This window comes from Notamacropus eugenii, chromosome 4 (genome assembly GCF_028372415.1).
Source record: "Notamacropus eugenii isolate mMacEug1 chromosome 4, mMacEug1.pri_v2, whole genome shotgun sequence".
In the NCBI taxonomy this organism is placed as follows: Eukaryota; Metazoa; Chordata; class Mammalia; order Diprotodontia; family Macropodidae; genus Notamacropus; species Notamacropus eugenii.
The window spans coordinates 142,414,105-142,432,060 of record NC_092875.1 but is presented as its reverse complement, the minus strand read 5'-3'; the positions used below and the strand labels follow the sequence as shown (position 1 = coordinate 142,432,060).

Genomic DNA, 17,956 nt, shown 5'->3' with positions numbered 1-17,956 from the left:
TAAATGGTTCATTGAGGACTTTGAAACCCTTCCATTTTAACACATTTCCCTATTAAAATACTCCCCTTTTCAATTACATATCTATGTGAGGCTGGATTTTTTTCATACACTTCAACCAAAATAGCATATAGCAATGGATTGAATACAAAAGCAGATATGGGAATTCAACTATCTTCTATTAAGCCAGACAGTAAAGAGATGCAAAATGACATGAAACAGTGCCACTCTCTTCATAGTTTTTTGGAAAATACAGTTATTTTTCATAACATGTATGCTTATGTTAAGATGTAATGGGTCAATTATTGCTATTTTAAATTCACATTTTAAAAAATATTGTTTTTTATTTCTAACATGGTGAATAGCTATAGATATAATTCACATAAACAAAAACTCTTTAGGGTCTTCAATAATTATTTTATGTAAAGGGGTCCTGAGACCAAAATATTTGTGAACTCTGGGACTAGATAACCTTTAAATTTACCCTGCTCTAATTCTATGATCTTATTTGTTTTGTGAGTTACTAACACCTTGATCTGTATATGTTGCCCCCATTAATTCATATGGATATTTGAAATTATGCTTGTAAGAGTCAAGAAAACTGGCTGTTCCTATAATAAAAATAGGAGTGTTACAGAGGAGCACTTCAGTGTGAATAACAGAAGAAAAACATTGAATGTAGATGATACCTCTACTTCAAAGTATATCATTCTTCTTAAAAACAAGTAATTAAAAGCAGTGTATTTTTAATAAATATTTCTCATCACATAGTACATTTCCCTATATTCAAGTTTTGACATTTTCAACTCCCTTTAATAAGTCTCTCTCTGTTGACTTGCAAATCCAAATATGTTGATGAATTAAACAAAAATAAGTTTATCCTCCAAGCAGGTTTTCTCAAGCTCTCTTGACACTGGGAATATTGTTGCAAGTGACCCAAGTTTCAAAACCCCTGTGAAACATAGGCTCCAATGTTTCTCAACTTGACATGAAATTTGCACAGTACGCACAAACTAGTTATAAATTCTGCCTCCAAGGAAAATAGAGAATCTCCATCCTGTTATCTCTGGGTACAACAACTTGGTTGAAGGACTTGCACTGAGAGTATACTATATTCTGCACCAAAAACATTTTAATGGTATCTATGTCAATAACGTAATTGTTCCAAAGGTCTTAAAATTAGACACTACAGTGACACATTGTTTCTAGTTCAAAATAAAATAAACACTCTTTGCAGGATTCCTTCAGTTTTCTAAGAATATACAAGGAAAATAGTAAGTGCCAAAATGAATGATGCAGCACTAAGACCCCTTTAAAAAAATACCAACAGGCTCTTAAACATATTTCAACTCCCTTGGCGTCATCTGTGGCTGATAAAAAGTCAACTTTGAATGAACGGTTCACTGATAGTCACCCATTTATGGTCCAGGCTCTCAAAGGATGCTGAAACAACTAAGCCAACTTCTCATCTTAACTCCTTTCTATGATACTCCTTCAAAATGAAGGTCTTAACCTTGAAAAGTTACGAGTAAGCGTGGTGACTTCTTCCCAGTGAATAGTCTCATGATATGGATTTTCCTCTTTTTTTACTTAAAAATCAGGCATAATATTCTTACATCCACACCTTTTGAAAGAAAATAGTGCAACAGAGATGGTGAGCATGCTGTTGAAAAATACTGAGGCACATATAGGATGGGTTAAATAAGGGATAGATATTTTATTCCATAAGAATATAGTTTTTAATGACACCAAGGAAAGTTCATTTGCAAGTAATGTCTAATACCTATGGCTTCAGGAATTTGAGAAGGGAATGGAAGATGGTTTTCTTTTAGAATTGAAGAGATTTATACCACATAGCATGGTGGTAAGCGATCCAGATACAGTCTAGCTACCCCAAAGGTGAAGTAATGACAAGGGTCCTCAGACATTCTCTCTTAAAATCAACATGCATCACTTTGCATGTACATTTATTTCTTTTTATATATCTTGTATCCCTTTGGTAGAATGCAATAAGGTCTTTGAGAGTGAGGATTGCTTCCTTTTTCTCTTGTCTTTGTATCCACAGCATGAAAAATTGGCTATGGGTGAGTAATAGGATATAGACAATGATTATAATACTTTCATATAAAAAGTAAAAACATATCAATCGTCATGATGATGAAACCAAACAAGCCTTAAAAGCCTTAGTTAGCAATTTCTTGATATACTTGCCAAGCAAAGAGATATGGCAGCCAAAAGCAACAAAGTTTTAGAATATAAGCTCATTTGCAAAATCCTTCAGAGAAGAAAGACAGGAGATTATGAGTGGTATCACTTCATAAAACAGAAATGTGATTATTTAAAAGAGGACTTTCCCAGTCTCCTTTAGCGCCAGTATCTTCTCCCTATGGATTATTATCTGTCTGTCTGTCTATCTGTCTGTCTATCTGTCTGTCTATCTATCTATCTATCTATCTATCTATCTATCTATCTATCTATCTATCTATCTATCTATCTATCTATGTATCTATCTATCTATCTGTCATCTTTCTATGTATATTTACATATCATGTTTGTACATAGTTGTTACGTGTTGTCTCCCCCACTAAATTGCTTGAGGTCAGGGGTTATCTTTTACCTTTTTTCATATTCCTAGTGCTTATCACAGTGCCTGGCACATGGTAGGCAATAAGTGCTAATTGATTAATTGCTTGGAGGGTAAAACCAGAGAGAAGAAAGTCTTAGCAACAGATCTAAGCAAAATCATTCTGAGGGTATTTTAGGATGAATAAAAGGAGAATAACAAGGAGAAGAAGCAAAAAGATCTGAACAGATATTTAAAGCACTTTTCACCCTTAAGGACAGTGGAGTCACCAAAGTATGAGATATACTTATAAAGGAAATATATACATGCATTAAAGAAAATAAAGACTAGAAAAACAGCTAGATGAATCCAAATGTATGTAAAGGACATAACTGTGAGGGCAATGAGGGTCTGATTCACAAGATTTTTGAAAGAGAGCAAAATACCAAAAGATGAGGGAAATAATCTTACACTTTACCTATATGAAAGGCAACAGAGAAAATAAGAAACAACCAAACTTTATTTGCATATTCCTATCATTATCTATCTACTTCTCTCTCTCTCTCTCTCTCTCTCTCTCTCTCACTCGCTCTCGCTCTCTCTCTCTCATCTATCTACCTACTTATCTGTCTATCTTATGAGAATAATCTATACACATGTTAAGGGCATCCTTAACAAGGGCAAGTAAAAGGCAAGATTTATAAGTGAAGATCTAAGTAGACCAAGTAGATCAGTGGGTTTCCTCATTATGATAGTCAGGCAACATATTTAATGAAGATATTCAGTTGAATATTTATGCAATTTATACAATTGCTTTGAAGATATAGAGAATGTAAAGTCCTACTATGTTAACTATTTAAAAAAGCTTTTGATTTAGTAGAACAAAATGCTACTTCAATGGCTCAATTCAACAGGGTATCTCCAATACATGCATTAACATTATGCAAGATTTTTTGAAAGATGGTGAATATAATAAACTTGTTCAAGCACTTTCTGATTGTAAATATCTAGTGATACAAGAGAGGGAGACCTAAGCTCTCCTTAGAGGTTCACCACTGCCATGGAGGAGACTCACTACAGAGCTTATATTAAAAAGGATTCCTACAGATATTGAGCTACTCCAGATAGTCCTGTTGGAAGATGATATTGTGCTTGGTTGCTTCAAAACAGAACTGGACCATAAACAGTTAGTCAGTCAACAAGCATTTATTAAGCATATATCATGTGCCAGATATTACACTAAATGTTGAGGAAACAAAGAAAGGGAAAAAAAAAACTTACTGCTCTCAAGGAGCTCATAATCTAACAGGGGAGGCACCATGCAATAACTAGGTATTAACACAATAGAGGATAAATTGGACACAAAAACAATAGTGGAAAAGCATTAACATTAAGGGTGAATTTAGGAAAGGCTTTTTTTAGGAGATGAAATTTACCTTGGTCTTGAACAAAGTCAAGAGGTAGAGATAATGATGTAAGGATTTCATACATGACATGAAGAGCAGGGGGAGCAAGAATTGGGAGATGAAAGGTCTTGTGTATGGTACAGCAAGAATGTCAGTACCAAAAGATCACAGACTACTGGGAGAAGGGGGTGAGAAAAGTTTAACACTTTATAAGCTGGAAAAGGAGCAAATATTAAAGGATGTGAAGAGCAAAGGATTTTAAATTTTGATCCTGCTGGTAATAGTGACCCAGTGAAGTTTATTGAATAGCAAGGTTAAATATGATAAGACCTGGGTTTTAAGAAAATTAATTTGATAGCTGAATAAAGGATGGACTGGAGTCAGGAGAGACTTCAGAAAGGGGTACAAACCAGTAGTCAATCATAATAATGAGATAATGAGAGCACCAAGGTAGTGGCAATGTCATAGGAGTAAAGGGGGCATATATGTAAGTGATGACATGAAGGTAAAATCAACAGGGGTTAGCAGCAGATTGGATATTGAGGCAGGGTTTTGAGAAAAAGTGAGGAGTTGGGGATAACACCTAAGTTGAGAGTCTGGGTGATTGGGATGCCCATGATACCATCAAGAGTTTGACTTACCCTATCACAGGATTTGTTTAGATTGATACATGTAGTTAGATGGATAATCTATATAGATTATCTATCTATCTATCTATCTATCTATCTATCTATCTATCTATCTATCTATCATCTATCATCTATCTATCTATCTATCTATCTATCTATCTATCTATCTATCTATCTATCTATCTATCTATCTATCATCTCTTCACTTCTTTTTAGCTACTCTGCTTAGTTTGGACATCACAACCATCCTGCTTCCCCCAGGATAAGTGCGTCACCTGAGATGCCATCACCATAGATATTGATTCAGCTTTGATATTCAATACTTCCTCAGCACTATCAGTTGTCTCTTTTTCTGTCTCACTAGAGAGCTGGAGGGTAGAGCAATGAACTCCTCCTAAAATTACGCATTAGAGATGCTTCAGAATTTTGCCAATAACATTCCAGTCAACTGCTCTGTTTGGTTTTCACTCCATGAATTTCATGCCTGGTACTCAGTACCCTCTGGCCTTCAGATACTATCCTCTTTGAACTTTTTGTATATTATTTTCTTTCATTGGATTATAAACTCCTTGAGGGCAGGAACTGTCTTTTTTCTCATTTGTAACCTCAGTATTTAACATAGTGCTTGTCAACATACTGTTGTTGTGGAGTCATTTTAGTCATGTCCAACTCTTTGTGACCCCATTTAGGGTTTTCTTGGCAAAGATACTGGAGTGGTTTGCCATTTCCTTCTCCTGTTTATTTTGCAGATGAGGAAACTGAAGCAAATGGAGTTAAGTGACTTGTCCAGGCTCACATAGCTGGTAAGTATCTGAGGCCACATTTGAGCTTGTCTTTCTGACTCCAGGCTTGGCACTCTCTCTAGCTTCCCAACATATAATGGGAGCTTACTAGTTGTTTATTGACAACTGAATCTCTCTCTCTCTCTCTCTCTCTCTCTCTCTCTCTCTCTCTCTCGCTCTCTCTCGCTCTCTCTCTCGCTCTTTCGCTCTCTCATTGTCTCTCTCGCTTTCTCTCTCTGTCTCTCCTCTCTGTCTCTGTGTCTGTCTGTCTGTGGGTGTCTCTCTCTCTGTCTCTGTCTCCATATTGGGTCTCCCACCTAAAGCTGACCTTGGGGACTACATTGACATCTGCTGACTTCACTATATTGTGGAAGGTTAGAAGAGCCATACTCATTAATGTAGCAACCCAGATAAGGGAATCAGGAATTTCAATCTCAGAGAGATAGAGAGAGGTAATTTTCTGGACTAAAAAGCACAATTTTTCATTAGTTTTAGAAAACTGAACCCTCTAAATTGTCATTAATTCAGCAAATTCGGGCAGCACTTAAGCATGAGTGGGATACCCATATTGCATAGCAGAAAAATAGAGTCTATGAAACCCATTCTCAACTAAGAGCTAACAGGTTATTCAAGGCCATCATTTTTTTTTATTTCTGCTCCTAAAGAAATTTATCATTCCCCAGAGATATATTGTGTTGATTTCTACAGATCTGTTTGGTAATACTTGGAAATTCTTTGGACATAATATAAAACACTTCCTATGTTGTCTGACTTTTTTCAATGTATTGACCAATTTTACTAATTATTTTATATTTTTTCTATTTTTCTTTAAAAAGTATTTGTTACTAAACATAGTTTTCTGAGAGGAAGAAGGTGAAAAATAAAGGGGAAACCTGAAGCAATTAAAAAAGACATCAAGAAGACTGATTCAAAAAACAAATTTTTTGGAAAGTACAACATGTTTCTGTTTCTATCACCATCCACTCTTCTGAAGGCTTTAGGAAAAGTGAATCTCCTCAGTACAGTTTCCATATTTTTTCTTTGGCTCCTAGAAATTTTATTCTACTTAAGCGGCTTAAAAATTACTTTTTTTGCTAGTGAAGACATTTTTAGCAAGTCACAGAGATTACCAACAACTGAATCAAAATTCAAGTGAGTAAAAATAATCTCTCCTAAACTGGAAGTGTTAGTTGACAATAGCCCAAACTCCTTACAATCCTCAGACAATTTAGGCTAGAAGATCTCAGGAGAATGGAAATAGCTATGAAAGTCCCCAGTCACATACTTTTTTTTCATCCCGATCAAGCCAGGAGCTTAGGAAAAAAAAAAATGCGTTTCTTACATCATCTCAACACATCTGCTACTGGTTCCAGCCAGAAACACGAGGCCCAGAGGATCAGAAAAATGAAAAGTGTTATAGTGAATAATATGAAATAAACTCTGTCAAGCATACAAAAAGGCATGCCTCTATTTTAGGTGGAGAGCTAGAGGATGGGGATTCTAGTCAACATATACTGGTTCGCCTAGTCCTGAGTGCAAACACACACAATACGGTTTCAAATAAGAACAAAATCATGGAATATTCAAGCTAGAAAAGATCTCAACTCATTCAGACCAACTCCTTCATGTTTAAGATGAGGAAACTGAGGCTGAAAGAGGTTAATTCATTTGTTCAAGGCCACCAAGCAAGTTAGTGGTAAAGCCAATCCCAGTTCTCAGGTCTCCTGATTGCTAGTGGAGTGGAAATTGCAATTTCCACTATAACACGGTGCTTCATAATATTCTGTCATGTGGATCCTAGATGGCTAATCCCCAAATTGTTTCCAGCCTTCCCCAGACCATGAACTTGTGCTTCATAAGTTCTGTTTCTGTCTTCTAGACAGAAGTTTTTTTTTTCTAATCAATGTTGTAAAGGAGCCAGATTTCCACCTAGCCTCATCATTCACCTTCAAGAATTAACAAAAATAGGGTAAAGGTTTTTGAGACAAATGTTTAGAAACACTTGTCCCTTGTAAAATATTCATCTCATCATCCCTAAAAGTCTTTTGATTTTGAGAAGATACTCCAGGTTTCTATGAATCTATACTGCATAGCAAAGTCACTTCAATGCAGACCCAGTTAATATGGACATTTCAAAAAGGTGCTAGGCTGATATTTATAGATCAAGGAATCACTCATGGTTTCAAGATAGAAGTAATCATCCAAACCATGTGACTTAACTTTTTCATTTTAAAGAAAAGTCACAATATAAATAACAAGGTTCAAATCTAAATGCAGAATGCCTAAATTCAATCAGGGGTGGGCTGGCAAATGTTTAACACCTGATTTTCTAAAAAAAATGTACTTGTCACACATTTTTAAGTTTAATGAATATTACCAACATTTCTCCCCCCCTCCGCCCTCCTTAGACTCTCTAAGTCTAGACAATTAAAACATTAAATCAAGTCTCTATTTGTTGCATTTGCTGAAATTTGACCATCAGTTTGAGCTGGTTCCAGTATACCACAGCTCCAGGGCTCTTTTCACTATAACTGCAGTGAATCTATGTTTACTTTCATAAAGCCACCAATTAGATTTCATCCACATTAAATGATAGTTTTGAATGAATGGTAGAGACAAAAATCAATCTTACTTTGGTAAAAAGTACATCAAGGTTTTTAGAATATTCACTACTTTCATATAAAAATGGGGCAATAGGATAAATATCAAAAATAAGTGTGAAATAAGGAACACCTCTTTAGCTTTCAATTTCAGCTAATGACATTTTATAAATGAGACTCCATAGAGGGTAAAGAGGTGCAAACACAAAAGGAGAGAGAAATGTTAGATTTAAGGTTGTAAATGTACAACATGAGAATAGAAACTCATAATTTAATTATATTTGCTTTCTTTGGAATAAAGAAGTGGGTTTATTTGGGGGCTAGCAAGATTTAGAGCTGGAAAGACTAGGTTTGAATCCTGCCTCTGACACTCTACGTATGTGACTCTGCAAATCTCTTAACTTTCTGAGCCTCAGTTTCCTCATTTGTAAAATGAGAGCAATAATAACACATACTTCATAGGGTTACTGTGAAAATTAAATGAGGTAATACATTTAATGCACTTTGCAACACCTTAGAAATATATGTATATATGTATAACCACATACATATATGTACATATACATATATATATATTTCTTAAATGTTAATGAATGAAACCACAAAGTCTTCACGCATTCTAGCCCCTCAACAGTTTAATCCTGAAATGATGCTTATGTCTAAATAGCCAGATACCACCTATCAGCCTTGCTGACAGGAGAGTACTCAGAGACAAAAGCTCTATTAGCCACATCTGGTACAGTAGAAAGAAAGAGACAGGAGGTCTCAGAGGTAGGAGGTTAGTCCTAGTTCTGCAACAAACTAGATATAACATGAGGCTGGAGAATGTAGCTGAAAAATGACTAATTTCAAAGTAAGAGGACCTAAGTTAAAATCTTGAATCCATTGTTTATTAACTATTTCACGTCAAGAAAGTCACTTGACCTCTGTGGGCTTGAATTCCACCCTGGGTAAATTGGGGGCATGGGGAGCTAGATTAGAATGATTTCTTTGATCTCTTCTTGGTGTAAAATATATGTGTGAGCCTGGTCAAGTGTTTCCTTCAACCTCCCTACTCCTGCATTTCCTCATGAAGTAAATGAGAAGAAAAGGAAGCTAGGAGGGAAATCATAAGGGGACAAGCTAAGATCAACTACCAGGCATATGGGAGCTGGACCAGAAGTCTAGTCTTTTTTGAAGGATCAGAAATTTTTGGTAATGCCTGATATAAAAGGGAAATCAAAATCAGAACCATGTCAAAGCCTGAGAGGGATAGTGATAGAGGAAGTTCAGACTCAGGCTGAAATGATTAGGTAAGAGGCAGGCAACAAAGTTGTTGGGCTTGACAAACAGTTCCATTGCATTGCCACACCTAAAACTTCTTTTCTCTTCCTTTCTCTCCCCTCTCCTTTCCTCTCATATATATATATATATATATATATTCTCAGATATGTGTCTACCTTTGCCCTGTAGCTACCTCAATATTGCTTTCTGGTCCTTCCCCTTCACTGACAACAATGGGCGTTGTTGGTTCTAAGCAGTTGAGAGATATGTAGACACAGGTGACAATCTGATATGTAAAGACACAGCATGCAGTTACAAGATTCAGTTATTTGCAGGGGGAGGGGTGTTATCTTTTCCCTATTCTGCACTTGAGGGGAATAAAATTTACTTTATAATGATTCATATGTATGCTTAATGTGTAATACATCTGCTTCAGAGTGGTTTGGTTAAAAGAGAAGCTTCCATACATTATAAGAATGATTACATTAAAAAAAAATTTAAAATAACCTAACCAATGAAAATGGAATTTTATTGAATACTTTAGAATTGTACAAAAATATCTAAGCTTAAATTCAAATTTCCATTTAATTTAAAAAATAGAATTAATATGCAGTTATCCCTTCCTCATCATGGGGGTTAAAGGCACAGTGCTCTCTGCAATCTAGAAAATCTAAGTAGAATTGTTTGGCCCTCCCTTCAGAACACAGAAGAAGTCTGAATTATTATTGTATTTAAAGATAGAATATGTCGATACATAATATTATACATGTTTTATGCATTTCTGAGTTTCTAAATTTTTCTGTATCATCCACTGGCTTTACATATTGACTGCAGTTTCTGCAAAATTCCCCCCAAATTCCCATTTAATTTCTTATGCTGACTTGCAACATATCAAAACCATGATGTGGAAAGTCATGGTGTGGAAGGGATAACTGTACTGTCAAATAACTAAAAAAAACATCCTAGACTGAAGGAAGAAGTATATGCATTTTATAATAAAGTATGTGGGTGCTTAAACTTATTTAACTGGGCACACAAAAGCCTATCTTTGATGTGAATTAGTATTGTTTTTAATTTGGAGAAAGGCTTGAAAAAAAAGAAATGTTCAATATTTGTTAGTCCTGTTGTTAGATTTCCTCAAATTAGCTGAGTTTTATTGGGCTTTTAGTTCAAATTTACATTCAAAACACTGACATGTCTGTGTTTTACTCCACATTTTAAGCTGTGAAATATTTTGTATTTGCTCTTGTAATATTTTCTGCAAAATTGGTCTTCTTAGGAAATTTTCTTAAGCTCAAAAGAATTTTGTACATTTCTCATTCTTGGTTTCTTCCTCCCCTCCCCTCCCTTCCCCTCCCCTCTGCTCTCCTCTCTTCACCTCCTCCTCCTCTTTTTTACCACTAAGAACATAAGAAAAGAGCCTCCCTCATTCCATGAGGTCATCTGATCTTTGTATCTAGTTTCCCCTTGTAGGTTATAATCTTCTGTTATGACGACATCAACACAAGTTGTTATGAAAACGATAATTTTGTCCTCCAAAGGCCCAATCTCATAAGTAATGCATTAAAACAAAATGGGAGTTGTGCCTATGAAAAAAAAAAGATGCATTGATAGCCCCCAAAGAGTAGTATGGCTTCAGCACCAGAAACAAATGAACCATGAAGTTATGTCTACATTAGCTGAAAAAAACTATTACAAGATTTTAGATGTACTTTGCAAGCTGTTCTTCTGTTTTCCTTGAATCAGTGAGTAAACCCTTTGTAGTATATGAAAACTATATTCCCATAATGACTGAGTAGAGTTTACGGTAAGGGCTCTGAAGCTTTATCTAAAGGGTAGCACCAAAAGGGACTTACGTGGACATCCATTTCAACTCCTTCACTGAGATCCTGAGAGTTGAGGTAATGGGGCTAAGGAAGAAATTACCCAGTCTGTTAATAACAGAGCCAGAACTAAGCCTGAGCAACCCTGACATCTAACTCCACGCTATTTACACTATACCATGCTGCCTTCTTAAAATTAAAATTCATTATTTTTTTGGAAGGGAAAGGGAAATGCTGAAAATAGATAGCCAATGTCAGCAACAGTTTATAAACTAGCTAATTAAGGAGAATGTTCTAATCTCCAGACAGCTAATAAAATGTAATGTTATAAAATAAACTCTATGGAACATATTGTTCAGGACGGTGCTTGGATATAGGATTTTGGAAGAGTTGTCTGTAAGTTTAAACGATCAGTCATTCAATGAGCATTTATTAAACACCTACTATGTGTCAGGAACTGCACTAAGCACTAGGGATTCAAAGAAAGACAAGTTCTCTTCTCAAGGACTTTGTAGTCAAATAGGAGATCATGGGTTTAGAGTTGGAAGGCATCTTAGAGGTATTCTAGTATGCTTTTCTCATTTTACAGATGAGGAAATTAAGGACTGGAGAGTTTAAATGACTGCTCCAAGGTTATAACGGTAGCAAGTGACAGAGCTGAGATTTGAATCCATGTCCTTCCATTCCAAATTCAGAATTCTTTCAACTTTTACAATTCTTTGACAATATATTAACTTATGTTTCAAAATTAACAGTTGGAAATTTTGTATTCTACAGGCAGGTAAGTGGAATGAGCACAGCTAGGTGGCAGAGTGTATGGAGTGTCGGACCTGGATTCAGGAAGACCTAATTTCAAACACAAGCCCAGACACCAGTAACTGGCTGTGTGTCCCTGGGCAAGTCACTTAATCTTGTTTGCCTCAGTTTCTTTATCTATAAAATGTCCTGGAGAATGAAATGGCAAACACTCCTGCATTGTTGCCAAAAAGACTCCAAATGGGCTCAGACAGAGTTAGATGTGACTGAAACAATTGAACAAGTAGAGCAATGGAAAAAATACTGAGCCTGGAGTTCAAATCTAGATTTTCACACTAGCTGTGTGATCCTGGGTAAGTGAACTAATCTCTATCTGCCTCGGTTTATGCTTCTGTAAAATAGGGATAAAAATTCCAACTCTCTCATAGGATTGTTGCAAGGATAAAATGAATTCATTTTTGTAAAGCATTTTGCAAACCTTAAAGTTCTATATATGGGTATACACACATATATGTATGTATATGTAATATATATATATGTATATACACAGCAATTATTATTTAGACATCTATTTCCATTAGTTTGATTTAATTTTTAGAGTGTGCAAACTTTATTAAACTGTATAGAGGCTTCCATTTTAACTAAACAAATCTAAAATATCTTTCCTCATTTCCTGCCCATCAGGATAGAAATTTATAGAAGAAAGCCCCAAAGGGAGAAACATAGTCCTTTTTGTTAAAAAAAATGTAATTTCTTTCAGATCATTGAGTATTAATGATTATTTTGTTTGTTATTTTTCTAAACAAGGACTAATCAGATCCTCTGAATATTACATATGATATATTCATAATCTGACCTACAATTCACCTTATCATAGTTACTGTCATTATTATAGAACTTCAAGGCGGGGGTTCTTTAGGAATTTCCATTTCTCTTTGTGGTTTGCATTGCCTCATATTTCAGATATTGACTTGAGGACGTATTTTTGAAACTTCTTCTTTTATTAATTTTTAGTTTTCCCAAAGTGATACTTTAAAAACATCATAAGCTAGGCATCTATTTTATGCACAAAACTTTGCTTGGCTTCAACACCAGAAAAATACAGGGGGGAAAATGGAAGACACTCTCCTTGCCTTTCGGGGGATTAAAATCTACTTAGGAAGCTCAAACATAGCTTGAATTTGTGTAACACTTTATGATTTGCAGTACGAATTCTGCAAATACAAGAAATTGTAACCAACTCAACAAAAGCAAGATAACAGACTAAGTACTTACCTATAATTTTGCTTTTCATTTCCTATGTGAAATCTATCATACAGTGAATATGCCCGGTTTCCTTCCCAGTCCATTAACTCAATTCTTAGAGAATACTGCCTTTGACTCGTAATTGCAAAGATAAACTCATTTCCCAGCCAGTATTCGCCAGATGGATTACCAAAACCCTGGAAAATATATGGATGAAATGATTGTATTAGAGTAAGACTCTTTCAATTTAACTTTTACAGACTTTTTGCATAATTAAATAAAGTTTGCATAATAAAAGACTGACTCCTAGGTGCCTGCAGTGTGTTTCTGCTATTCTTGGAATACTGGGGGGAATATGGGGTGCTTTATTTAATATAACTGATGTTTAATCAAAAAACCTTATTTCAACCTTGGCTGAGAATCTCTAGAACGTATTTTTGTATATTGTCCTCCTAGTAAGTAAAACGGATTGAGCATATTTTATTCTTTCTTTGATGAATTATCATCTGGAGAGACTTCATAGGGGACATTTTTCTTAGTCAGTAATATATGACTGCTATAGCCTACCTCCCCGATTTGAATTATCACAGCTGAATCGATTTCTGTCTGCCAAAGAAGGGCTTGGTGACAAACCAAGCCTTCTGTGTGAGACTGGGCCCCTTTGTTACTTATTGCATATCAAAATAATTGGAACCCCCCCTTAGGGGAGATTTCCTGCCTTAATTAAAGAGATATTTTATTACATACAGTTTATTGTAATCATTTTGGTTTGCAAGTTGTTACCCATTTTCTTAGAAGAATCTTGAAACTACACAGTTTCTTCAAAATTTTTTGTTAAAAACCCTTTCCAAAGCAAATTTTGCAAAGAAGCCTTACTGGACTTCTCCTCCCTGCCGTATGAAAGCAGTTCCTTCTTAGAGAGTTATTAGTATTTACAATGGAGAAGTTGCCTACCAACCTTCACTTTTCAAGATTATTGAGCACGTGCCATCCTTCAGCTAATTATGAGAAACCGCTTAGTACAGCTCTTCAATCCAGATAACTGCAATAATAACTAATATTTACATGGTGCTTTAAGATTTATGAAGCACTTTACAAATATTATCTTATTTCATCCTCCCAACAACCTAGGGAGGGAGGTACTCTTATTACTTCATTTTACTACTGAGGATACTAAGGCAGGCAATGGTTAAGTGACCTGCCAGGTTCACAGTTAATGGCTGTTAATGATTAATGATTAATGTAAGGACTCGCTGTACTTGGATTTCTCATTACATTTTTATAATATTTGAACTGGGAAGATGCAAGGGGATAATTCTGGGGCAATCATAGTGGCCTTTGATGTATCAACACAAGCTATCACATAGGAGAAGAGTGACAATTAATTCCAAGAATTCATAAAACTAGAACTCAGGTCTTCCTGATGCTAGGTCCCTCACTCAATCCACTGCACTACCTCGCTGCCTACTTAACAGCAACACATCTAAAACAGATAATATTTTTGAATGTATGGCAAGCTTGAGTTGCCCCAAAAGACTAATCATGATATCAGAAAAGATTGTCTACAAACTCAGTCAAATGTATTTTATAACCTTCAGGAACAGATTAAAAGGCAAAAATTTGTTGATTAATGACAACAGAAATAAACCCTTTTCTCTCTGTAAAGAGAAAACAACACTGAAAAATATCACTGTTACCGATTAATTGCTGACTGTCCTTCAAAGACATAGGAAGTGATGACACATGAAGATTTATCAGAGGTTAAGGAAGAAATAGAAAGAGGCATTCGCCTTCTAGTAGCCTTCTCTGTCATGATAAGCTCTAATTTGAAACTGGAAGTTAAACATTGAGCTCGTTTTTTTTTTTTTTCACGTTTTGATAACATGGTGTTAGCACTTTGAATATTCATTTATTTACAGAGCATTCACTGCTAAGAACTGAGGAATAAATAAGACTGCTCATCTTTTCAGCTTTTAAAATATTCCTCTCAGACTCAAGATACATGCAAATCCTTCTGCACATAGATTTTCATTGGACAGTAGTATAGGCACAGAAGAAGCCAGAGCAGATTTAGGCTGAATCTGAAATGATCCAAGGACATACCTCATGGAATTGATATTTTTTATTCAATATCTAAATAAGCTTAATTTCTTGTGATCTTTCTCCCCAAAATAGAAAGTAGGAAAATTATGGTTAATGTTATTATTAATATTTTTGTTAATGATTAGTGTAAGGACTCACTGTACTTGGATTTCTCATTACATTTTTACAATATTTGAACTGGGAAGATGCAAGGGGATAATTCTGGGGCAATCATAGTGGCCTTTGATGTATCAACACAAGCTATCACATAGGAGAAGAGTGACAATTAATTCCAAGAATTCATAAATTTTCCCCTAAAGAAAACTTCTTGCAGCAAAGAAAATAGAAAACAGGATTGCCAATATTATTTGGCAAATGAGTCCTTCCCTCATACTTTCTGCTGCATCCTAAAATGCACTGTTTTTGATTGTATGATAGCAAATATCTATCCCACAATCAGACATATGGTCTAATCTGTCCATCAATACTCCCTAGCATCAAAGTGCAGAACATGCCTAGAAATACAAAGTCCATGTGCTAAAGAAGATAATGAGTCTAGTAATCTCTAAGTACACTTCACAAAGACAGAGAAGGAATACAAACTTGGTCTATCCTTATCCTTAGTCCCATCATCTTTCCCTGCCCTCTTTTCTTTAGTCAGCTAAGCCAGATTTAGAGAGATACTAAATGTGAGAATATGTCTGCTTATCCAAAGCAAAGAATGATGAAGTGGTAAGTATTAGGTCATACATTTCCATGCTGTTGAAAGCTCTGTGTCAATAAAGGCTTTGGCCTTCCCAAGGGAAAAAAGCAATGGTCTCAAGGAAGCCATAAAAATGGAATAACATTAGTGTCACTCTTCTCAGAGATTTCATCCACATTTCTACATGCAAGGATGTGCCCTCCCCTTGAGTTGAGATGAATATCTCTTCCTAAGCAGTCTGCCTTCCTGACTAAACATAAAGGATAAAGACACTGAATGGAAAGTGATGACATGCACTCTTTAGAGATCAAATTCTATTACAACCATCTTTTTCTATCCTCTCCTTTAACAAACCTCCCAGGCTGACAGAAGACCCATGATTCCACACCTGCTGCATTGTTGGATCCTGAGCATTTGTCTACATTGAGTCAAAGAGGGTATCCAAGATAAGCCAGGGTGGGAATCCATTAATAGCCAGATTCAGTGATGGGGAGACAAAGATTTTGGAGTGAGGATGGAAAAAAAAAAGAAATCTTTGGCACATTAAGAAATTTTCTCACACACAAAATCACCATTGTTAGAATCGTAAAATGTCACATTACAAAGGAACTTAAGAGATCATTTATTTCAACCCCCCTTCTATAGATAAGGAAATAATTTCCCTATTGCACTGTATATTTACTGTGGTGTAGCCTGTTCAGTAAATTCATTAGTTTTCCTCCCACCATCTGTTCACTTAATTCATATTTCTGATTTGTTAAGATGACCTTTTCAGAAGGTTTACTGAGGAATAGTTTCATTTTAAAAGGTTCTTTTAAATTAAATCTATAAATTATATGAACTCTAAGTCACTTATTAACATTTATCATTATTCAAATGGAATGTATTTGATAGACTGCTAATATACCAGGAATTCTAAAATAAGGGCAAAGAAGGGTTACTGCATTTATTTGATTGAATCTGGCTACATATGTTTGTCGCAGATGTGGGAGTAATGATAGTCTTATTCTATATAAAAATTCAAGAGAAGATGTCTTAATAACTTCAATGTGGATATTTTATGTGTGCTAGATACTGGATGCATATATATATATATATATACAATAGTTATATATTCAGAATGTATGTATATACACACACACACATAAAAATCTTGCACTCAGTAGTTTACAAAACTAAACTAAACTAAAACTATTTACAAAACTAAAGATTTTGGGGTAAGGATGGAAAAAAAAGAGAAATCATTGGAATATTAAGAAATTTCCTCACACACAAAATCACCATTGTTTGCCGACACCATAGTTGAATATGTTTTTTTGACAAATGATCTCATAGATTGGACCCAAGTTTTGGAAGTCAGAGGACCTGGATTCAAATGCTAGTTCTGTTGCTCACTTTCTCAGAAGCAACTAGGTGTTTGCTGCAATGGATCAAGTGTTGGGTTTGGAATGAGGAAGACCTGAGTTCAAATCTTGATTGAGGCTGTTATTAGCTGCATAAACTTAGGCAAGTCATTTAACCTCTGTCTGCCTCAATTTCTTCTTGAAGATGAATCTTTCTGACTCCAGGACCAGCCTCCCTCTATCTACTGCACCACTTATCTGTCCCAAACGATGATAAAATAGGGGATCACTGAAGCATTTGAATACTATTATGGTAAAATATAAAATATAACTAGTTGGTTTCTTTCTACGTTCCTATCCCTCTCCACCTTGCCTCCCAGTGATGTGTAGGCTCTAATGAAAGGGTAGCACACCATATTTGAGATCCTGAGAGGCAGCATGGAGTAATTAGACAATACCAGCCCTAGAGTCAGGAAGATTTAGTTTCAAATCCAACTTCTGACTAGATACTATGCTAAATATATGGAAAGTGATTTAACCACTTGTTGCCTCATGCAATTCTCTAAGACTAAAAGTTGCAGACCAACTGTTGTGTAGGACTGACAGTAATTTAACATTATTAAAGTCTTATTTTATTTCTGTCACTTATGAGAGTTTCTATACTAGATCTGGTCATGAAAATTTTACATGGAGATGAAATAGAAGATCTACAATAAAAAGGAAGGAAAAAAAGGAACACAAACTATACCCTATCCTCAAACCCC

At 35.4% G+C, this 17,956-nt stretch overlaps 1 protein-coding gene across 2 annotated transcripts in view; it reads right to left on the bottom strand.

Moving 5' to 3' along the window:
- The window catches only part of ANGPT1 (angiopoietin 1), a 328,297-nt gene that overhangs the window by 46,569 nt on the left and 263,772 nt on the right, over positions 1–17,956 (bottom strand). For both annotated transcript variants that reach the window (XM_072603282.1, XM_072603283.1), the window contains exon 7: positions 13,095–13,261. In XM_072603282.1, coding sequence (XP_072459383.1) covers positions 13,095–13,261 — 167 coding nt within the window. The remainder of the gene's footprint in view (positions 1–13,094; positions 13,262–17,956) is intronic.